Source organism: Mandrillus leucophaeus, unplaced genomic scaffold, assembly GCF_000951045.1.
Source record: "Mandrillus leucophaeus isolate KB7577 unplaced genomic scaffold, Mleu.le_1.0 Scaffold141, whole genome shotgun sequence".
Lineage (NCBI taxonomy): Eukaryota > Metazoa > Chordata > Mammalia > Primates > Cercopithecidae > Mandrillus > Mandrillus leucophaeus.
The window spans coordinates 665,568-689,884 of record NW_012101377.1 but is presented as its reverse complement, the minus strand read 5'-3'; the positions used below and the strand labels follow the sequence as shown (position 1 = coordinate 689,884).

Here is a 24,317-nt window from a genome sequence, read left to right as displayed (position 1 = left end):
CAGGCTGGAGTGCAGTGGCCGGATCTCAGCTCACTGCAAGCTCTGCCTCCCGGGTTTACGCCATTCTCCTGCCTCAGCCTCCTGAGTAGCTGGGACTGCAGGTGCCCGCCACCACGCTCAGCTAGTTTTTTTGTATTTCTTTTAGTAGAGACGGGGTTTCACCGTGTTCGCCAGGATGGTCTTGATCTCCTGACCTCGTGATCCGCCCGTCTTGGCCTCCCAAAGTGCTGGGATTACAGGCTTGAGCCACCGTGCCCGGTCTGTTCCTGAACCTGGCGGGAGCTGGGGGTAAAGCATTTATCTTTTACCATTAAGCATAATCTAATACATTAAGCATAATCTAAAACAGTTGGTTTTTAGTAGATGCCCTTTATTAGGTTGAGAAAGTTTCCTTCTAGCCTAAGTTTGTTGTGAGTTTTTGTTGTGAATGGGTTTTAGTTTTTGTCAAGTGTTTTTTCTGCCTTTTTTTTTTTTTTTTTTTTTGGTACAATGGAATCTTGCTCTGTCGCCCAGGCTGGAGTGCAGTGGTGCAATCTCAGCTCACTGCAACCCCCGCTTCCCGGGTTCATGCCATTCTCCTGCCTCAGCGTCCCAAGTAGCTGGGACTACAGGCGCCTGTCACCATGCCCGGCTAATTTTTTGTATTTTTAGTAGAGACGGGGTTTCACCGTGTTGTCTAGGATGGTCTCGATCTCTTGACCTCTTGATCTGCCCGCTTTGGCCTCCCAAAGTGCTGGGATTACAGGCGTGCGCCACCTTGCCTGGCTGTTCTTTCTGTATTTGACGATCTTGTGGCTTTTATCCTGTATTCTGTGAAAGTGGTATGTTACATTAATGGATTTTCAGATATTAATCCAACCCTGCATTCCATATATACCTCTTACTTTGGTCATGTTCAATTCGGTGTGTTTGTATTTTTGTTGAGAATTTTTGAATCTGTATTAATGAAAGATGTGTGTTTTTCTTTCTCGTGAGGTATTTGTTGTGGCTTGGTGTCAGGGTGATATTGACCTCATAGCATGAACTTCGAAGTGTAGCATCCCCCTTTATTTTCTAGAAGAGTTTGTGGAGTATCCGCATTATTTCTTTAGACATTTGATAAACTTGACTAGGTAAGGCAGTCTTAACCTGGACATTTATTTGTAGTAAGATTTTTACTTACCCCATTTCTTTACCTCTTATAGGTCTTATAGGTTCAGATTTTTATTTCTTCTTGAGTCAGTTTTGGTAATTTGTAACTTTCTAGGAATTTGTCCGTTTCATCTAAACTGCCAAATTTGTTAGCATAAAATGCACTATTTTAATAAGTGAAATCTCTCTCAATCTTCCTCTCCCATCTCCCCCATACATGCATATGTACCCATGAATGTGCACATATAAAATATGTTGTGACCCTGAACAAGACAGATGTTGCAATTATTTATTTTATTTGACCTAATTATGTGTTGCATGTCTCAATTTAACAGTATTATTTTTGTAATTATTAATCATAGTTAATAAATATGAATTTTCTTAACTAGATCTGTAACTCTCATTTGTGGTTTATATGTGGTTTACATAGAAAACCTTAAACTCTCACTTATAACGGAAACATCCGTCTCTAGTAAATTCTGCTTCCTATCTCAAAGAGAAAAAAGTAAGGGATGTGGATATGAGTGTCCCCAAAGACTGTAGCGGTTTCACGCCCTGCCTACCCATAGATCTCCTTATCCTACTCCACCCTTTCTCACTCCTCATTTCTTAGAATGCTTCTCCATGCTTATAGTTTTCTGCACAATCCCCAGGCTGTATCATTTAAAAACTCTTAAACATCAAGAGGTAGCAGGTAGTTTTTGTTGACAATACCCAGGCTTTTCATTTGCCCGGGAAGAAAGTGTTATGATTGTTCATTACTTCAGAAATGAAATATATAATAGTAAAAAGCAGCTCAAAAGTTCATAAGCTGTCCAGGGCAAAAGAATCAAAGCATTTATAACTGAAATTTAGTTCTAAACTAAAAAGCATTTAGTTTTATTATCATGATAGAATTATCATCCTCTTAAAATGTATTCTTTCTGTTCTTTATCTTCAGGGTTTTATGTGCCTTTTAGTTTTTTAGGAAAAGCACAGCTCAAACGCAAAATACCTTTATCTGTCCTTGCTTGAAATGAAGGAGAAGTTTCTAAGTTACTGGTCAGTAACCAGTAGTCATGTATGTGTTTAGGTATTTCCCCATTCTGAATTAAAATGGTTATTTTGTGATTTCTCACTTGGTTCTCTGAAGGAGACTTATCAGCTGTAAAACTAACTATGTGACAATTAACGTATTTTGGACTCCTTATTAATCATGCACTTAGATGATCAGTCTTCATGGTTATTTAATTTAGGGCTACCTTGGTGTTGTGTTGGAGAATGAATTGGAGAGAGCTTATTTTTAAAACACATTTTGATGAACATTGTTGCTTCTGGTTGTATTAAACACAGAACTAGATACTGGGGACCATGGGAAGTTTTCTCTAAAAGTGGGAAGGCAGGGCTTTGCCCATTAGGCATCTATTAGATCTGTGAGTACAAAAAGCAAGTAAATGAGAACATTCCACGTAGCAAGGGCATGACATACTGCATGGCTGCTGGCAGAAATCCCTTATATACAATTATGCAAAATAACTGAAGGGCTTATTAATTTAAATAAAACATTTAAGCCCTTACTGTCTGTGGAAAGTTGTCATAGGACACAGACCTGTGAAATCCACCACTGTCCCTCTGAAGCCTTATGAGAAATGTTTCTTTTAAAACAGTTGCAAATTTAAACACTTTCAGAGTGTTGCACCGAAACCCCCAGAGCTATAGTGGTTTGGGTGCAAATACATGTTGGTATTCAGACTGTTGTGCATCAGAAAGCACATTTATGCACATTCGCTATCTAAATGAGATTCAGTCAACAAATACTTACCAATGGTCAAATATTTACTATTTGTCACACATTTTTTTCAAAAACAAGATAATTACAATTTAGAGCAAAAATTTAAGCATTGGCTTGATGTTGAAAGAAGTACTACTTGGCTCAAACAAAATATGTCTGTGAACTGTCAGTTTGCCATTTATAATTTAGTACCTGGGAAAATTTCTCTTCAGAGATGTCTATATTTCTTAGGAATAAAAACTGTGTGTATGTGTGTGTGCATGAATGTCCTTGTAGTATATACTTGTCTGACATCTAAGGAGGTAAGAGGCAAAAATCAAAACCTCACAGTAAATGTATTAACCATTTTTGTACGCATATGAACTGTTATTCAGTCTAGTCCTTTGTGTGGATTAGTCATTAAGTTTTTGCCAGAAATAACAGAACATCCAACAGAGTGGCTTAAACAATAAGTGCGTTTATTGGCTTATATAACTGGAAGTATAGTGGTAGGGCAGTGTTCAGGGTTGGTTTGTCTCATCATTAAACATCATTACCAAGGACCTGGCTCCTTTATAATTTACCTTCCATTTCGGTCAGTGACCAGCTTCTTAAAATCCCTTTAAATTGTTTTCAAAACATTGTGTGTTCGCCCCATCCCTTCTTCTTTGGCATGTTGCTGTTGCCACACTTTCCCCATACCTGCCAACCTACCCTGTTACCACCTCTTTGCCCATTTCTCCCCAGCCTCAGACAGGTGAGACAGAATTGTTTCTGAAATGGAATAAAGAACAGTCTCTTGGCTGGGTGCTGTGGCTCATGCCTGTAATCCCAGCACTTTGGGAAGCTGAGATGGGCAGATCTCGTGAGGTCAGGAGTTCAGGATCTGTCTGGCCAACACAGTGAAACCCCATCTCTACTAAAAATACAAAAATTAGCTGGGTGTGGTGGCGCACACCTGTAGTCCCAGCTACTTGGAAGGCTGAGGTGGGAGAATTGCTTCAACCTGGGAGGTGGAGATTGCAGTGAGCCGAGATGGCACCATTGCACTCCAGCCTAGGGGACAGAGCAAGACTCCGTCTCAAAAATAAATAAATAAATAAAAGAACAGTCTTATGACTGCTGTTTTCTGTTCATATTAATCTCCTGACTTACTTTCCTTTTAAAAAAAAAATCACTTTTCATTTGAATTCAGAAATACTGTGGAATTTGACAAGAACGTTCTGTAGAACAAGAAAACTTGATGAAACTGAGTCTGAAAATGAATTTCAGACCCCAAAAGGACCCTGACCCTGGAGTTAAGAGCCCTGTTCTGAATTCTGGCCGTGACAATTGTGGGTTTTATATCTTTGGATGAACATTTCATCTCTCTGGGCTTAATTTTCTGTTACTTAAATGGGAGTTACAAACTCCTTTTCCAAAATGCCAGTGAGAATTCCAAAGAAAGTGTATATGAAAAACCTTCTAACATAGAATTGGGCTTAGGACAAATCCTCAGTAAATATTTTACAGATTTCAACATTGAGCCATTTTCTTTTGGTGGTTTCATCACTTTGATTGAGACCCAGACTTTTGAAGCTGGGCCCTGGAATTCTGTGAAGTCCAGCCTGGGTATCTTCTTGTGGCTACCATTAAACCCCAAACCAGACATTTATTAAAACTTGTGAAGAGCTGAGAAGTAGTTAATGTTGGATGACTTTTCTCGTGGATTTTTAATTGTTATTCATCTAAACTTTTTGTGGTTTATGTAATATTTCTTACCTACTTTGGCCTTTTTGTTTAAAAGGAGGTGGGGGAAACAACCCCAGAAAGGCTTGACATCTTTTTTCTGTTGCAATCAAAATTAAAAAAATAATAATAATAAAATAAGAGCTGTTTTTTTTTTTTTTTTTTTTTTTTTTAAGACGAAGTCTTGCTCTGTCGCCTAGGCTGGAGTGCAGTGGCACAATCTCAGCTCACCGCAAGCTCTGCCTCCCAGGTTCACCTTTCTCCTGCCTTAGTCTCCCAAGTAGCTGGGACTACAGGCGCCCCCAACCATGCGCAGCTAATTATTTTTTTTTTTTTGTATTTTTTAGTAGAGGCGGGGTTTCACCATGTTAGCCAGGGTGGTCTTGATCTCCCGACCTCATGATCCGCCCACCTCAGCCTCCCAAAGTGCTGGGATTACAGGTGTGAGCCACCGTGCCCGGCCTGTTACTTAAAAATACTCATAATTTATTATGCTGCTATACTTGTTTTTTTGGAGACAAGATCTTGCTCTGTTTTCCAGACTGGAATGGAGTGGTGCGATCATGGCTTACTGCAGCCTCGACCTGCTGGGCTCAGGTGATCTTCCTAACTCAACATCCCAAGTAGTTAGGACTACAGGTGTGCATCACCACACCCAGCTAATTTTTTATTTATTTTTATTTTTTTAGAGATGGGTTCTCTCTCTGTTGTCCAGGCTGGTCTCGAACTCTTAGGCTCAAGCTATCCTCGTGCCTCGACCTCCCAAAGTGTTGGGGTTATGGACATCAGCCACTGCACCTGGCCTGTTGTATGTTTTGATATGCCTTTTGGTCATATGTTTATTTTATCTGTCTAGAGATTTGCAATTATTCTCTTGTCACACGTCAAAACAGCATTATCAATGGCATGAAGGTTGTTGAAACTATGGTCATTTCAGGCTGTGTCACAATAGAAATTGTTAAGAGCTGTCCATTTGTAATGAAAACTCAAAAATTTTTCGTTTTTAAGGTATCTGCTATCTTCTACTCATTATGTCTCATTCATGGCCTGGAATGTCTTAGTGATTTTCACACTTCTATTTAGTGGCAAAATCATTCCTTCAAAGAAAGCTTTTTCACGGGGTGCTCTGTATAAAACAGACCAATCTGGGTGCCTGATTTTTTAGAGTGGGTTTCAGATGGAAATGGGGGTTATTCAAGAATGAAAGGCATCTCCACAGATCTCAGAATGGAAAACCACTCAAGTCTGAGTGTGTTTTGCATTTTCTGAGTTTTTATTGCTGGTACTCAGGTGCTGGGTTCACCTGGTTGGCATATTTCTCCCTCATTTCATTACTAGGGGCCATGCTAACTATTGCTGCAGTCTTACTAGCAGTCTACCATCAACGGTAAAAGCATTCCCATCTCAATCTTTGTGCAGAAGTTTCCTTCCAGGTTGTTGAGTTGACCTACGAAAGTCATGACGCTAATAGAATTGTCTTAAAACAAAAACAACAGCATTGAAGAAATCAGAAATGGTGCAGGCTTTCGGGTGTGGGAATGCTTTTTCCTCTCTTGAGTGAAGTTTCTTAAGAATGGTCTTAAGTTCTCCTGCTCTGTAACCAACAGGAGGACTCACGAACGGCAGTGGAAGATACATCTCTGCTGCTCCAGGCGCTGAAGCCAAGTACCGCAGCGCAAGCAGCGCCTCCAGCCTCTTCAGCCCGAGCAGCACTCTTTTCTCTTCCTCTCGTTTGCGATATGGAATGTCTGATGTCATGCCTTCTGGCAGGAGCAGGCTTTTGGAAGATTTTCGAAACAACCGGTACCCCAATTTACAACTGCGGGAGATTGCTGGACATATAATGGAATTTTCCCAAGACCAGCATGGGTCCAGGTGAGTACTTGACTTTGGCACTTTAAGGTAACCAAAATTTTAATGCCTTAACTGTCTTGGCTCCGATGGGTATCTACTGAAATAAAATGCCATATAGTAATTTTTTTAAAAGCATGCCTCTTAGTTTGCATCACATTATTTCATAGGGATTTAAGAAACAAACATGAAAACAAAGACATACATATACTTTGGCTGCTTTAAACATTATGAAGAATCTTTTGCTCTCGAAGAGATGCTATTCAAATACAAGTTTGATCTAGGGTGTTTAGGAGTAAGACAGCTCTACCACCTTTCTTTGTTGTTCCACTCTGTAGAAGTGACAGTCTACGTAGAGATGAGAGAAGAAACTATTATAGAAGACAGAATTTGGTTTGTGTTACCCCTTCCTGTTGGGCTGCTGCAGTGGGCTTCACAGAAAGCGAATCTGGTCCTGGGGATAGAGCATAATTATGGTGACAACACCATCCTTCTTTCCCATTTCTGTTTCTGTTTCTTTCTTTTGACTGTGTCCAGTGAAACAGTTTCTACAGAAGCTACCTCCTCCTTAAGTTCTGCCAGCTTGCTACTGGGCCAATATTTCTCATATTTGAATTCTATAGGCTAGATTGAGAGGCAACATGATTTTCCTGATACTGGTCATCTGGACTAAAAAAAGGCAGACTGCTACTACTTTGGAAGATAATGAATACTGTTTTGTTTTTGTTTTTTGTTTTATTTTGTTTTGTTTTGTTTTTTGAGACAGAGTGTCTCTCTGTCGCCCAGGCTGGAGTGCAGTGGCGCAATCTTGGCTCACTGCAAGCTCCGCCTCCCGGGTTCATGCCATTCTCCTGCCTCAGCCTCCTGAGTAGCTGATAGATGCTGTTTTATATGAAAATAAGTTAAAGAATATAGTAAGGACTGTGAGCTTTGAGTTCATTGATGTGAGGCTGGTTTCTAAAGGAAAAAGTCAAGTCGGGTACATGTTGTGTTATGTCTCCCTCCACCCCTCCTCTCTTCCTGCACCCCTGCCCCCCCACCCCCTTTTCATCTCCTCCCACCTTGCACATAAATAAGATTCAGTAGACATGCCCTACTGGAATGAAATATACCATCATTTATATGTAATTTTCAAAGCTCAATTAAGTTAGGGCCTTCTTCCTCTATTTAAAAATTATTCAGGGGAGTTCAGGTGATTCATTCAAATAAAGTTTGGTTTATTGTGTGCATGTGTGTGCACACATGCTCACTCACACACATTTCAGAATGGATGCAGTCTACAAACCGAGGTTCTCTGACGTATTTCCAGGTCTTCCTTCAGTGCTGTGATTGCCCTTTTTACTTTGTGCTTCAGATTCATTCAGCTGAAACTCGAGCGTGCCACACCAGCTGAGCGCCAGCTTGTCTTCAATGAAATCCTCCAGGCTGCTTACCAACTCATGGTAGATGTGTTTGGAAATTACGTCATTCAGAAGTTCTTTGAAGTAAGCCTTTGTTCTTTCTATCCTTTGACTTCAGAGAATCTGCAGAGCATTTTGATTTTCATTAGCCTTTTTAAGAATAGCAGTCCCATTCCAGTCTTCAGAATGAAGGGTGAGTAGTCTTTTTGAAGAGCTTTTTAGTGTTTTTCCAATTCATTAGAAGCAGTCTGTCTATTCTGTATGGTTTAAATACCCAAGCAGATGATGCCAGTCTGTTTTGGAAATGTGTTTGGAAAACTGGTGTCCCCATTTAGGACCCAGCACATTATTTCAGATTGTGTCAATGGTTTCACAAAACATGTCACTTAAAGAGGAAATAATCCCTGTAAAGTAGTTTTAGCAGGATCACAATAAAATATTGCCAAAAACAAATTTTTCTAAGGTTCTTAAGAGAATTGTCTTTGGACACCAACTCCAGTATGTTTCATTATCAGCTAGGGTCACAAGAATTGTTCAATGCTGCTTCTTGGCTGATCGTTTGGCCTTGATTTCTTGTTTTACTTCTGTTAATTTGAATAACGTTCACTTTATTTTTATCATTGTCTTTGGAAAGAACGAGATTGTTAGATTAATGTCTTTTTCCTCTAATAAAGCAAAATTTTAGAGAGGCAGGGATTTTTTTGCTTACCATCGTAGTCCTTATTATCTGGTATTGGCAACCCTAAGTTATAGATGCAGAATGACACAAAACTTCGAGATGAGGAGGAGTCTGGTGTGGGGAGGAAAATGCTGGAATTCTGCACATTACCTGCCACAAAACAAATTTGTAAACGTCTTAACATCTCATTCAGTTTGATTTGTATGAAGATGAAAAAATGACGTACTCAAGTGTTACCTTCCCAAGTTTTTTCATGAAGACTTATGGTTTTTCACCCTGAATTCTTCAATTTTAGACTAAGAAACCAATCTAAACATGATTTGTATTTTTGATTTTAGAATGACTTTGCACTGCCATTTTGTTACATATATAAAAATACTGAGCTCTCTAGTTCTGGAGGCTGATGTACCTTGGGGTGACAAAATATACAATGGATTATAGCCACATGATTTGAACCAAGCTTGAGAACTTCTCTGAATCTTAGTTCCCCTTGGGAGAATGAGGAGGTTGGATGGACTGATAATTCATAACGTCTCCTCCAATCTCATGATTATGTGATTCAAATGAAAATAAAAAGCCAAGGATGGAAAATCATTCTAAGTAGAATTTTAACATTGTGTAGTCGTACTTCTTGATTGTGCTAATTTTCCCCTCCCAACTCTGTTACTTTGTGTAAATAGGAGGAAAAAAAAAAGTCAATTCTGTTAATGATGTAGAATACTACTTCAAAATAGTGTATCCATGTGTGCTTTGGCAGTAAGAGAATATGGATTCTTTTTTTTTTTTTTTTTTTGACACACAGTCTCACTCTGTGGGGCAGGCTGGAGTGTGGTAGTGCTTTCTCAGCTCACTGTAATGTAACCTCTGCCTCCTGGGTTGAGGCAATTCTCCTGCCTCAGCCTCCCGAGTAGCTGCGGTTACAGGAGCGTGCCACCGTGCCCGGCCAATTTTTGTATTTTAAGTAGAGGCGGGGTTTTGCCATGTTGGCCAGGCTGGTCTTGAACTCCTGACCTCAGGTGATCCACCCTCCTTGGCCTCCCAAAGTGCTGGGTTTACAGGTGTGAGCCACTGCACCTGGCTGGATTCATTTAATAGTATGTTTTAATGACAGTTTTGAGGAATTATGTGTTTGCTTAGCAGATATTAATAGTGAAACTACTATTGTTGGGTATCTGAGAAACTTTTTAACATTAAAAAGGGTTACTCATAATTAGAGGCCGAGAACTACTGGCTTGAAGAGACAATGGCTCTTTAAATAAAAGGTTTAGTTAATCACAGGTATCAGGGCTAAAAGAGGTTATGCCAATGGTTGATGCAGAATAATGAATGCTTTGCTTTCTCTGGTTTATTTCCTTCTACTTAAGTAATGGTGTTCACCCACACATTATGTCTAGTTTGGCAGTCTTGAACAGAAGCTGGCTTTGGCAGAACGGATTCGAGGCCATGTCCTGTCGTTGGCACTACAGATGTATGGCTGCCGTGTTATCCAGAAAGCTCTTGAGTTTATTCCTTCAGACCAGCAGGTAATTGTAAGTTTCCCCTTTAACTTTTCTCTTGGTGTTTGATGTTTCTCCATGGTACATGTAGTGAACCCTGTAATTCTGTCAATTTTCAGTTTTCTTTTATGGTTTTGCATTGTTGCTTATGGCTGCCTTTTTGTGCATGGCAAGCATGAACTGTGCAAATAATTTAAATTTATTGTAGATCAAGTATCTTGTATTAAAACCTGTGGTATCCAATACTCTTCCATTGGCTAGAACTTAGCCTTTAATAGGTTCAATTTTACAGGTGGTTTTTTTTTTTCCTCCATGAATTAAAGCAGGTAAAATACTATTAAGCCATCATTTTCTCCAACAAGTCAAACTTTCATCCAACCCACCTTCCATATTTTTTTACTCCTTCTCTCCTGTTCTTTCATCCCACCAACGTCTATTGAGCAAGGGCCTGCCCAGCGTGGTGCATAGCCTGGTACATTGACCTGAAGCCCACTCTGTGCCAGACTTCATCAGCACAGAGATGACTAACAGCTGATCCCTGCCCGCAGAGTGCAGTCTGGTGGGGAAGAGCCATGGTGGTGAGCAGTGGTGAGGACATGAGAAGGACCCTTCACCCTTCCCAGAGTCCCTGAGGGCCGGCTTTGCAGGAGAAGGCAAGGCTAAAGAAGAGTTAGACAGGGAAGAAGGAACAGAAATGAGAATACTTAGGTGCTGTGAGTGGGGAACTGACAGAGAAATCACCTGAACAGGCCCACAGCTTCTCGACAAGTCACGGTGTGGGTCCAGTGAGCACTACAGACACCACAGGGCCCAGGAAGCAAAACAGACCCACAGGCAGGCTATGCTACAGTTGTGTTTGTGCTAGGCAGTGCCTCCAGCCTCTGGTGCTTCTCATCTGAGCCTGCAGCTTTTGGGCTGTGAGCTCACTGAGCCCTTCTCATTTGAGGGGTTGGTTGGCCTTTTGTCTGGTAATGATGACCCACTTGCCCTCACTGAGAACAAAGTTCGGTAATGAGAATCTTTGTTATGGACTCAAGTTCTGAGCCAGACAAGACACCCACCACCCCTGAGTCATAGTAAACCAATCCAGAACACCGCACTGGTGTTGGCAGTGGCAGTTAAAGTCTGAAGAAGTCCAAAGTTTTTAAAGTGGTGCGTTTCATAGGTATGTGCCATGATGCTGGTGAAGGGAGAGAGGAATGCTGGAGATAGAGCAGGTCTGGAGTTCATTTATTCAGTGCTTAGTACTGGAGATGTAGCATTAATAAGAAAGTATAAGTAATTAGAAGCAAGTGTGAAGCTATTTTTAATTTTCTTTTAATGTTCAGATCATTGCCAATTTTAATTTTTCTTGGATTTTCATAGTTGAATTTTTCTTCTTTAATTTTCTTGTCTTTCTTTTTTTCTTTCTTTCTTTCTTTTTGGAGACAAGGTCTCACTCTGTCACCCAGGCTGGAGTGCAGTGGCATAATTGTGCCTTGCTGCAGCCTCAACCTCCTGAGCTGAAATGGTCCTCCCATATTAGCTTCCTGAGCAGGTGGAACTACAGGCATGCGCCACTACCCCAGGATAATGTGTGTATTTTTGGTAGAGATGAGGGTTTCTACCATGTTGCCCAGGCTGGTCTTGAACCCCTGGACTCGATCGATTTGGCCTCCCAAAGTGCTGGGATTACAGGTGTGAGATACCCCACCCAGCTATTGTTCTTTTCTGTGTTATATTTTTCACATATTTTTTCTGGTCATGTTTCTCTGTGGTGTCTTGTTCTGGGCCTGACTTATGCTTCCTACCATGGATTATTTTACTCTTTCTAGATGCAAGTTTGCCATTTTAGGTAAAACTAACTCATCTTTGTTGGAATTTTTATTCCTTCTGGATCACAGAACTATCCAGAGAAGCCATCTCTCCTTCTTTTTGTTTATAAGTATTCCTTGACTTTATTTTTGTGAAAGCTTCATTGTCATAATTATTTCCACAGTTCCCATCATTCCCATAATTGTATTTTCAGAGTAAATTATTCTCTTCTGGGCCGAGCACAGTGGCTTATGCCTGTAATCCCAGCACTTTGGGAGGCCAAGGTGGGTAGATTGCTAGGGCCCAGGACCAGCCTGCGCAGCATGGTGAAACCCTGTCTCTATAAAAAGTTAGCTGGGCCTGGTGGTGCACTCCTATAGTCTCAGCTGCCTGGGGGGCTGAGGTAGGAGGATTGCTTGAGCCCAGGAGGTTGAGGCTGCAGTGAGCCATGATTACACCACTGTACTCCAGCCTGGGTGACAGATCCTAAGAAACCCTGTTTCCCAAAAAAAAAAAATTAATTCCCTTCTGACATTTAATCACTGTGTCTCTTGCCTTCTGCTTCTTTAGCCCCTGCCATTGTCATCTTTAATTTCTTTAATTAGATGATATCTTAGTTGCTTTGAGGTACTCAACATTTTGGGCATTTAAGACATTGCATTCATTAGCATCACTATTTTGACATGACTTGCAGTCTTCTAACATAAATCCACTGACAACACAGTTTAGCCAATGTACAGAGATTGGAGACAGCAAGGAAATTAGGCAGGAGGCACCAGGTATAGCCATAGTGCAGGCATTTAATTTCAAGATACCTAAGACCTGGGACAGTGAGTTTGGGGGAAGGGCTCCAGTCGAAATCCCAGTGTCTCTCTCTATATATATCCTGTCACCATCACCCATTTCGTACTCACAGACTCAGTTTCTGGCCATTTCATCTACTTCCTGTGTTTGCACACTTTTCATTAATTAACTGAGAACCATTCCTGCTGACTCTGCAGTCACTATGGCCTAGTAGTAAGATCATAGGTGTTGGAGTCACAGCTTAGGCTAGAATTGTAATTCTGTCACTTTCTATCCATAGTTTGAAATATGTGACTTAAGCCTCCTCTGTCTCAGTTTCTTTTATAGACCAGCAGAGTTGGGGTATTCAGGATAATGTATTGTTGACAGTTTGGTTTACTGACATAGTAGTTTATCATACAGTTCAGCCAGATTGCTTGGGTTTGAATCTTGGGAATCTAGGTCTATAGTTTTGTAAGTCTTTTAATTTGCCTCTTCCTTGGTTTCTCCACCTATGGTGGTGTCCACTCCGTAAGATTGTTAGGAAAATTTAATTAAAACGTGTTACACACTTAGAGGTATGCCTTAGTAAACTCTAGCTTAATTAGTATCATTACTAGGAATACTTTACAGGGTTGTCATAATAAAAACATGATGAATTGTATGTGAAATTCTTTAGTTTGGTTTAGTTTTGTTTTATTTTTAGAGACAGGGTGTTGCTCTGTCATCCAGGCTTCTGGTAGCATTATCATAGCTCACTGCAGCCTCAAACTCCTGGGCTCAGGTGATCCTCCCACCTCAGCCTCCAGAATAGCTGGGACTGTGGCTGTGTGCCATGTAGAAATTCTTTAATACAGTGTACAAATAGCCCCTGACTTATGATGTTTCAACTTACAAATGATGTGAAAGCATTATGCTTCGGTAAAAACTGTACTTTGAATATTTTTTATTGTTTTTATTTTTTATTTATATATATGTATATAAAATAATTTTTTTTTTTTTTGAGACGGAGTCTCACTCTGTTGCTCAGCTGTAATACAGTGGCACAACTTGGCTCACTGCAACCTCCGCCTCCCTGGTTCAGGAAATTCTTCTGCCTCAATCTCCCGAGTAGCTGAGTTTACAGACGTGCACCACCATGCCCGGCTAATTTTTGTGTTTTTAGTAGAGATGGGGTTTCACCATCTTGGCCAGGCTGGTCTTGAACTCGTGACCTTGTGATCTGCCCGCCTAGGCCTCCCAAATGCTGGGATTACAGGAATGAGCCTGTGTGTCTGGCCTATAATTTTTTTTTTTTTTTTTAAATTATGAAACAGGCTCTGTGTTAGATAATTTTGTCTAACTCTAGGGTACTGTAAGTGCTCTGAGCATTTCTGAGGGCCTAGGATTAGCTATGATGTTCTGTAAATTAGGGATATTTAAATGCATTTTTTAGTTAATGATGAAAACTTATAATAGGTTTATTGGAATGTAATTCTTTCGTAAGTTAAGAAGTATCTGTTCCTGATGTAGGCTGCTTTGTATTTGAAGATGTCTACGCTTTATACTTCTTTTAAGCTCTAAGAGTTGGCCGGGTGCGGTAGCTCACGCCTGTAATTCCAGCACTTTGGGAGGCCGAAGAGGGCAGATCTCCTGAGGTCAGGAGTTTGAGACAGCCTGACCAACATGGCAAAACCCCGTCTCTACTAAAAATACAAAAATTAGCCAGGTGTGGTGGTTCACACCTGTAATCCCAGCTACTTGGGAGGCTGAGATAGGAGAATTGCTTGAACCTGAGAGGCGGAGGTTGCAGTGAGCTGAGATCGTGCCACTGCTGTACTCTAGCCTGGGTGACAGAGCAAGACTCCGTCTCAAAAAAAAAAAAAAAAAAGCACTCTTAAAAGGCTTTTCTTTGTTTTTTGTTTTTACCGGTGTGAGATCTTTTTGGTTACTGGTTATTGGTACAGTAAATTTATTGTTGGAAAATTTTACTGTAAATTTGCTAATGTATGAAAAGACTCAGGTCCTCATTTGTTTCCCTGTTTGTTGTCATTGTTCCACAGTTGCTATTCCACTTTAGTCATCACAGATTCTCTGTTCAGTAGTGCTTTCGTGTTTGGTGAAAAGAATATTCTTTGTCCACATGTTTGCTTGCTGTGATTCTGGTGGTGCTTTCTTTGTCTCCAATAGAATGAGATGGTTCGGGAACTAGATGGCCATGTCTTGAAGTGTGTGAAAGATCAGAATGGCAATCACGTGGTTCAGAAATGCATTGAATGTGTACAGCCCCAGTCTTTGCAATTTATCATCGATGCGTTTAAAGGACAGGTAAGTGACCCAGGAGAGCAATAATTGAAACAAATTTATTTCCTTCGTGAGCAGAAAACAGAATAGGATTTGTGGCATGTTGTCATTGTGCTTCATGTACTTTGTGTTTTTGAGACTGGATCCTGCTCTATTGCCCAGGCTGGAGTGCAGTGGCACCATCATGGCTCACTACAGCCTTGAACTGCCAGGTTCAAGCAATCCTCCCACCTCAGCCTCCCAAGTAGCTGGAATTACAGGCACATACCACCACATCTGGCTCATTTTTAAATATTTTGTAGAGACAGCGGCCTCACCATGTTGGCCAGGCTGGTCTTGAATTCGTGCATTCAAGCAATCCACCTGCCTCAACCTCCCGCAGTTGCTGGGATTACAGGCATGAGCCACTGTGCCTGATCTTAATGTACTTTAGACTGCAGTAAAAAGCAATCCTGTATAGTACTGTCAAGTACCTGTCTATGTGTTGCCAAGTATCTGGGTCTCTGGGCCTTCTTTCCGTCATTAATGCAGATGTCTGCTCATATTGGGATGAAACACAGTCATTAAGAGTTGTTAAGATGAAATCTCATATTTGAAGAATAAATTATTTCCCTTGGTTAAGTACTATTTATTCTGATATTTCAGTGCTTTCGTTTTAAATTTGGTTTAAAATTCAGGTAATTTATGGAACTAATGTTGTAGGTCATGTGTGAATATATCTTTAAAATAACAAGGTGCTTCTTGCTTAAATTTTTTTGGAGGGGATGCAGTCCAGGTTGGTTTGAATTGTATTAAATGACCACATAATCAGAGATAACTTCTAGTTTCTCCTGTTTTCCCGTATGTCAAAAAATCTCTTCTTAGCATCAACTTCCAAGTAAGATTGTTACTTTTATATATAAATACCTTTTTCCGGAATTGCCTCTGAATTGGTTGTAGTTTTTTGTTGTTGTTGTTTGTTTTGTTTTTTTGTTTTTGCTTTTTTGCCAAAACACAAAGGTCCTTACAGTCTCCTAAGGTGGATGGGACAGGACAGTAAAATTCAGCTCCCTTTTTGGGTGTGTGAAATTGGTTTTTCTTTAGGGAAGGGGGAAAAATGAGAAAAAGCACATAGATTTTCAGGTTTAATTGTATGTACTGCAGAGTATAGAGTGATATGTGATGTGTAGTAATCTTTAGGTTTTGCTGTTTGCTCAGTGACCACAATGGTTGATTACTGACAGCAACCCACGTAGTTATTGGGAGTTTCTGAGTTAATGAAAAAAGGGTAGATCTGTTTACCTTAACATTAAGATGTTACATTTATGGAAGTATACAACAAAAAAGGTAAAACGATTAAGCCACCAGGAGAGAATACTTTCAAGATGAAACTGTCAAAGAATTGATAACTAGAGTGTATAAAGAACCTCTCTGTAATGAAGGAAAACAATACAATGTGATGTAAAAGTGAGCCCAAAACACAAGTTGACTTTTCATAGAAGAAACACACATTGCCAGTAGACATGAAAAAATACTCAGTTCCATTAGGAACAAGGAAAGTGCAAAATTAAGCCATAAATGATAGACTGTTACTTACCCATCAGTTGCTGTGTGCTGACAGGAAAGAGATACACTGCTGGTGGGAATAGACATTGACACAACCATTTTGGAAAATAATTTAGTATTGTCTTTCAAATTTCAACCTTTGTAATTTCTGTGATCCTGTTGAAATATCTGTACATATATACCACAAGACCTATTTAGACATGTTTAAACACCATTATTCTCTTAAAAGACTTAAGCAACCCAGATAACCATGAGCAGGGGATTGCATTTTCTAAAAATGTCATATACATGGCTGGGCACGGTGGCTCATGCCTGTAATCCCAGCACTTTGGGAGGCTGAGACAGGTGGATCACCTGAGGTCAGTAGTTTGAGACCAGCCTGGCCAACATAGTGAAACCACGTTTTACTAGAAATACAAAAAAATTAGCCAGTGCCTGTAATCCCAGCTACTTGAGAGGGTGAGGCAGAAGAATTGCTTGAACCCAGGAGGCGGAGGTTGCAGTGAGCCTAGATGGTGCTGTTGCACTCCTGCCTAGGCAACAAGAGTGAAACTCTATCTCCAAAAAAAAAATCTCATATACTCAGCCAATTTCTTTCTGTATACCATGCAGAATAAACTACAGAAACTTACAGTATTGTAAATGAACATGGGAATCATAATGTTGCGTGAAATATATTAAGTTGCTCCAGACTACAAGTGTAGCATTTTTATAAAGCTAAATTCAAGCAGAACCATACAGTATACTGTTTATCTTTACAGTTGTAAACATAAAGCTACATGTATAAGGTTACACATAAGGCTAGGTGTGTTGGCTCGCACCTGTAAGAATAAGCACTTTGGGAGGCCAAGGTGGGAGGATTGCTTAAGGCTAGGAGTGCAGGAGCAGCCTGGGCAACATAGCGAGTCTCCATCTCTACACACAATTTTTTTTTTTTGAGTAGCCAGATGTGGTGGCAAGTGCCTGTAATCCCAGCAACTTGGGAAGCTGAGGCAGGAGGATGACCTGAGTGCAAGAGCTCAAGGCTGCAGTGAGCTGTGATCACCATTGTGCTCCAGCCTGGGTGATAGAGTGAGACCTTGTCTCCAAAACAAAACAAAATCATACAGAAAGCACTGGGTGTGATGACTTACACTTGGCAAGCATCCAGTAAGTGTTAGCTGCTATTATTGCTCTTATTATTGTTCTTGATTACAGTTGTGAGGTGTATGCCATTAAGCTAGGACGGGCAGAATCTCAAGGGTAGTGTGCTTTTCTGTTGCTCCAAATCCAGCAAAAGAACCTTTTCTTATTGCTGAAAAACATCACTGTTAAATCAGAACATTGCATTCTGGTTGTTCTGACAGTGTGAAAGCATTCAGGATTTGGTCCCAGTCCTTCCCTTTTCTGTTGTTAGCGCTGTCTTTTGGAGAGGTTGTCAGTCGACACACTTGACTCTCTTAACTAAGTGTGTTCTTCATGACTTTGACTAGTTATCTGTTTCTTGATGGCTTGGAAACGTCCTTTTCCGCTCTGAATTATGCACATCTATGAATTCCTAAAATAAGCAATGAGTTTATTTACACACACACACCTTATTATATGTAGAGAGAACTTAAATGCCATTAAGTTCATTTGTGAAGATTAGTGGGAGAATACATATATATATTTATAAACAATACTGAAGCATTGAAGGTGGTGACTGTCATTTTTGCCTCTCATTTGTGTTTGTCTACCCTAGGTATTTGCCTTGTCCACACATCCTTATGGCTGCCGAGTGATTCAGAGAATCCTGGAGCACTGTCTCCCTGACCAGACACTCCCTATTTTAGAGGAGCTTCACCAGCACACAGAGCAACTTGTACAGGTAGTGGAGTTGCCAGTAGAGGAACTGCAAACACCTGTGGGCTCGTCCAGGGCCAGAGTTTGTGTGTTTTGTCAGTGTAGGTTCCAGAAGAGGTTAATGTGTTTAAAATACCCTTAAATCTTGTGGTTGTATTTGTATTCAGAGCAGCTTGGTTTGTGTTTTATGAGTATGAGTGGTGAATTGAGCCCTAGCCCTGGAGTCAGGAGATCTGTCTTCCAGAACTCTTGTCATGTACTTGTGGTGTCACCTTAGGTAGACATTTGATCCCTCTGGGTCTCTGTTTCATAATTGTTAAATGAAATAAGTTGATTTGTTGATTTCTTGTTTTTAGCTTTGATACATTCTCTGCTTATACCACTGATTAAATAATTAGGTATGCCCTTGTTTTTTGTTGGACATAAATATTTCCAGTTTTTCTCTGTTATAAATAGGTGCAGTGAACCATTTGTATATGTGTTTGAGAAAAATGAATATTTATTGTCATAACACTCCTTCCCCTTTTAAGAATGAATATGTATATTCTATTGTCTAGTAATATGTTCCTGTTTTGTAATAATAGAGAAAAATGTTACTACCTGTTTTAAAAATTGTTGTGTGTTCATTAGTATTCATATAAACCATTATGGTGCTAAAAGAAAGATAGGTCTTAATTAGATATAAGGACTTAGGTAACCCACAGAACTGGCTTTCACATACACTTTATTTCTCTTACTATTTCTCAAACAGGATCAATATGGAAATTATGTAATCCAACATGTATTGGAGCATGGTCGTCCTGAGGATAAAAGCAAAATTGTAGCAGAAATCCGAGGCAATGTACTTGTATTGAGTCAGCACAAATTTGCAAGGTATGTGCTTTGAGTTACAAGGACTATTTCCCAGAAGAGAGGATTAGTAGTGTTGAACTATGATTCTATTTTTTACTATTGTCTTTTTTTTGTTGTTTTTTCAAAGTATATGTAGCTTAAAAAGTCAGATAGTCTTATTACAAAGTATAAACTCTAAGAGGTCCTTTAGTGGGGTTCTTACTCTGATAGAGTCAGCTACTTTGAAATCTGGAGAATATGTTACTAAAGAATGTGAGTGTTGCACTTTGATGAACTGAATATTTTATTAACTTGTTTGGAATTGTGAAATGTTGTTTACTCAGTTTCCCTTTTTGGCACCTGAAAGAAAGGCAGTTTACCATATGTATATCTATGTACAGGCCTTAGTGTTCTTAGGATCTCTTTTCCAGTCTTCATATTGTGCAAGCTCAAGAATGAAATGCAGTAGTTATTCCCAGGTTGTGAAAGGTGTCTTAGGTCACTTATAAGTAGCAGAGGTTGGAGAAGGAATCTATGGCCCTTCCATGTGGATAGTGGTATGGTCTTCTGAGAAGATACTGTATATGTCCTCCTACTACCTACATAACATAGTATTTTTTGTTTTTGGAATATATTCTTCCCTGGTTTTTAGAATAAATTGCAAAGCAGGACTCATACCACCTTAATGTTTTTAATTTGTTCATTTTATTTTTTGAGACAGGGTCACACTCTGTCGCCCAGGCTTGAGTGCAGTGGCACAGTCTCGGCTCACTGCAAACTCCACCTCCCAGGCTCAAGCGATCCTCCTACCTCAGGCTCTTGAGTAGCTGGGACTGCAGGTGCACACCACTGCACCCAGCTACTTTTTCTATTTTTGTAGAGACAGGGTTTCACCATGTTGGCCAGGCTGGTCTTGAACCCCTGGACTTAATCCTCCCACTTTGGCCTCTCAGGGTGCTGGGATTACAGGCACAAGCCACCAGTACCTGACCTCATTCATTTTAAATTTGTGAAATTTAATAACGTGTCACAGCATGGAAAAATAGAGAAAAGAAATGAAAGTACCTGTAGATCCAGTGTCTCCATAGCCTAACCATATCAGAGTTATCTCTTATGACTTTATATTGTTTTGTTTTGGGGGGTTCCTTTTGACCAGTTGCCACGACTGAAGAATGGGGGACAGAATCTCTTGGGTTCTCTTCTTCGGGTCAGTCTCCTGTTTACATTTTTGTTCACGGTATTTAATTTCTCACCCTTGGATGTAGCCTAAGCATTAATTAATATTACAACAAATTCAAAAACAATTAAAAAAAAAAGTTTTTATTTTTTTAAGAGACAGAGTCCGTTGCCCTGGCTGGAGTGCAGTGGCGCAATCCTAGCTCACTGTAGCCTAGGATTCCTGGGCTCAAGCAGTCCTCCCACCTCAGCCTACCAAGTAGCTGGGACTGTAGATGCACACCACCATGTCCAGCTACAGCAGTTACAATTAGTAACTGAGTAGCTACTGTGGGCCCAGTCCTCCCATTGATAACATGTATAAATTGTGGACAGAAATACAAGAACTACCTGAAGACACTAGAGAGTAACCAAAGGGCAGGTGGATACCAGAGAGATGGGGGCTGCCATTTGGAGGAAGAGAATTGATTGCACTGGGGAAATTTCTTATTTCTGATGACCGTCAGCCTTTGATCACTTCCCAGTCTTTTCCATGCTGGGCAGCTAAAGCTGGAATAGGCAATCCTTAGGGCAACCACATCAAAGAGAAATCCTAGAAAGGGAGAGAGCCAGCAGGGGTTCGGGGGAGGCCCAATTTTAACCTTCCCCAAGTCTCGCTGACCCCTGAACCACATTTCCAACTAAGGCTAAAAGAATTGAACTGGGATTTCTAGCTGCTGCTTACTGTATGGGAGAAGTTTGTAGTTTGACTATAGCCAAGTTAACTGCACTAAAACAGGAGTGGAGGGCACTTCTCTTTGGTGGAACATAACAGAATTCTGAGTTTCTGTAGCTTGTTACTTGCAGTGTCTATCTGGATAATAGGACAATGTGACCTATACTCAAGAAAAAAGAAATAAAAGTCAATGAATAGTCTAAAATGACCCAGTTATTGGACTTAGTAAAGAAGGATCGATTATACAGCAGCTATTTAAATATACTCAGGATGTAAAGGAAAATATGCTTTAGTGAATGAAAAGATAGGAGATTTTTGTAGAAAATTATGAATCTTATCTGTCTGTCTGTCTGTGAGACGGAGTCTCGCTGTCACTCAGGCTGGAGTACAGTGGTGCAATCTTGGCTCACTGCAAGCTCCGCCTCCCAGGTTCACTCCATTCTCCTGCCTCAGCCTCCCGAGTAGCTGGGACTACCGGCGCCCACCACCACGCCCGGCTAATTTTTTTGTATTTTTAGTAGAAACGAGGTTTCACCATGTTAGCCAGGATGGTCTCGTTCTCCTGACCTCATGATCCACACCTGCCTTGGCCTCCCAAAGTGCTGGGATTACAGGCGTGAGCCACTGTGCCTGGCTGTGAATCTTATTTTAAAAAGAAAAAATAGGGGCTGGGGACAGTAGCTCATACCTGTAATCCCAGCACTTTGGGGGAGGCCAAGGCAGGCAAATCACTTGAGGCCAGGAGTTCCAGACCAGCCTGGTCAACATGCCAAAACCCATCTCTACTGAAAATACAAAAATTAGCCAGGCACGGTGGCGCATGCCTGTAGTCCCAGCTACTTGGGAGGCTGAGTCAGGAGAATGGCTTGAACCCAGGAGGTGGAAGTTGCAGTGAGCCAAGATCGTGCAACTGCACACCAGCCTGGGTGACATTGAGACTCTGTCTCAAACAAAAATTTTTTCAAACAGTGGAAAAATTTACTTTGTACTCTGGGTCACCATCAAAAACGTCTGGAAGCAGGAACAGTGGCTCATGCCTGTAACCCCAGCATGTTGGAAGGCCGAAGCAGAAGGATTGCTTGAGGCCAAGAGTTCGAGACTAGCCTCGGCAACACAGCAAGATCCTGCCTCTACAAAAATAAAAATAGGGCCGGGTGCAGTGGCTCATGCCTGTAATCCCAGCACTTTGGGAGGCTGAGGCGGGCAGATTGCTTGAGGTCAGGAGTTCGAGACCAGCTTGACCAACATGGTGAAACCCTGTCTCTACTAAAAAAACAAAAAATAGCCAGGTGTCATGGCGGGCACCTGTAATCCCAGGTGCTTGGGAGGCTGAGGCGGGAGAAGAATGATTTGAACCCGGAGGCGGAGGTTGCAGTGAGCCGAGATCATGCCATTGCACTGCAGCCTGGGTGACAGAGAGAGACAGTGTCTCAAAAATAAAAATAAAATAAAATAAATGTCTGAAAGCTACTGATGTATTTTTTTGTTTATTTCTATTGATCTATTTTTAAGTTCATTGACTCTTCTGTCATCTCTAATCCACTATTAAAGTCATACAGTAAATTTTATTTCAGATGTTTTATTTTTCTTTTCTAAAATTTCTATTTTTCCTGTTTTTTAAAAAAATTATTTATCTGAGGCCAGGCGTGGTGGCTCACGCCTGTAGTCTCAGCACTTTGGGAGGCTGAGGTGGGCAGATAACTTGAGGTCAGGAGTTCGAGACGGAGTCTCGCTCTGTCACTCATGCTGGAATGCTTTGGCACAATCTCGGCTCACTGCAACCTCCACCTCCCAGTTCAAGCAATTCTCCTGCCTCAACCTCCTGAGTAGCTGGAATTATGGGTGCGTGCCACCATGCCCTGCTTGGCAGCAGGGAGACAGGCATAAGTAAGGTTCGTTCCTGGCCTTGGTGAACTCACAGAGGCAAGGAAAGAGTGGACAGATTTTGGTAAGTGTTAAAATAATAACCAGCTGAGTGGTGAACCAGTGCCCTAAACCTTGTGCTTAAGTCTCCTCACCTACCTGGGCTCCTTACCCTCACCCGTTAGAGGGCTGGGTCCCATGTCCTTGAAGACCTGGTCTCTCTGGGTGATCAGTATGCAGTAGCATGGCAGTGTATAATTTGATCACCCTCATGTTCCCCCCTTTCCTACAGTTGGATGCCACAGATGGCACAGGTGGAGAGTCAGAGACAGAGTCAGACAGTTGGCGACTCATCTTCCTCAAATGCTAAATAGCTCTCTCTTCCTGCTGGTCCTGAGGTCAGGCCAGAAGCTAGGCAAGCACAACCTCACTAACAGGGGCCCCTCTTCTAAGAGTTGTCCCTGGTTTTATCTCGTTACAGCAATGTCGTGGAGAAATGTGTTACTCATGCCTCACGTACGGAGCGTGCTGTGCTCATCGATGAGGTGTGCACCATGAACGACGGTCCCCACAGTGCCTTATACACCATGATGAAGGACCAGTATGCCAACTATGTGGTCCAGAAGATGATTGACGTGGCGGAGCCAGGCCAGCGGAAGATCGTCATGCATAAGGTAGGCTGGGCTGGGCAGGGTATCAGAGAAAGTGTGCAAGGCTGTGGCTTCCTTTCTGAAACACAAAGGAGGGTGGGTGCCCTGCTGTTTTTGAAGAGTTTGTCACTGACCTGTGTCCCATGCTGTGTTCTGTTTTTCTTTTATGTGGAGTCACCATTGTCCTTACACATTTGCCAACCCTCCCTTATCAATAGCCAAACTGGTATGAGAGTCTTAAGCTATGTTTTTTGAAGTATTTCCATCCCTGATCTCTAGAGAATCAGCTTATGAGTCCAACAAATCAGCCTGCTTGCCTCATTTCCTTTTCTCACTCCTCCCTCCTGTTCTTTCATCCCACCAACATCTATTGAATAAGGGCCTGCCCAGCGTGGTGCATAGCCTGGTACATTGACCTGAAGCCCACTCTGTGCCAGACTTCATCAGCACAGAGATGACTAACAGCTGATCCCTGCCCGCAGAGTGCAGTCTGGTGGGGAAGAGCCATGGTGGTGAGCAGTGGTGAGGACATGAGAAGGACCCTTCACCCTTCCCAAAGTCCCTGAGGGCCGGCTTTGCAGGAGAAGGCAAGGCTAAAGAAGAGTTAGACAGGGAAGAAGGAACAGAAATGAGAATACTTAAGTGCTGTGAGTGGGGAACTGACAGAGAAATCACCTGAACAGGCCCACAGCTTCTCGACAAGTCACGGTGTGGGTCCAGTGAGCACTACAGACACCACAGGGCCCAGGAAGCAAAACAGACCCACAGGCAGGCTATGCTACAGTTGTGTTTGTGCTAGGCAGTGCCTCCAGCCTCTGGTG

The 24,317-nt window shown here is 41.4% G+C and overlaps 1 protein-coding gene across 7 annotated transcripts in view; it reads left to right on the top strand.

Annotated features, from left to right (window-relative positions):
* Positions 1–24,317, top strand: part of PUM1 (pumilio RNA-binding family member 1) — a 138,894-nt gene that overhangs the window by 109,975 nt on the left and 4,602 nt on the right. For 4 of the 7 annotated variants that reach the window (XM_011973987.1, XM_011973991.1, XM_011973988.1 and 1 more), the window contains 7 exons: positions 6,217–6,484; positions 7,815–7,944; positions 9,934–10,068; positions 14,782–14,919; positions 18,161–18,286; positions 19,013–19,134; positions 23,328–23,520. In XM_011973987.1, coding sequence (XP_011829377.1) covers positions 6,217–6,484; positions 7,815–7,944; positions 9,934–10,068; positions 14,782–14,919; positions 18,161–18,286; positions 19,013–19,134; positions 23,328–23,520 — 1,112 coding nt within the window. The remainder of the gene's footprint in view (positions 1–6,216; positions 6,485–7,814; positions 7,945–9,933; positions 10,069–14,781; positions 14,920–18,160; positions 18,287–19,012; positions 19,135–23,327; positions 23,521–24,317) is intronic. The other 3 variants (XM_011973990.1, XM_011973986.1, XM_011973989.1) reach the window with 1 other exon arrangement.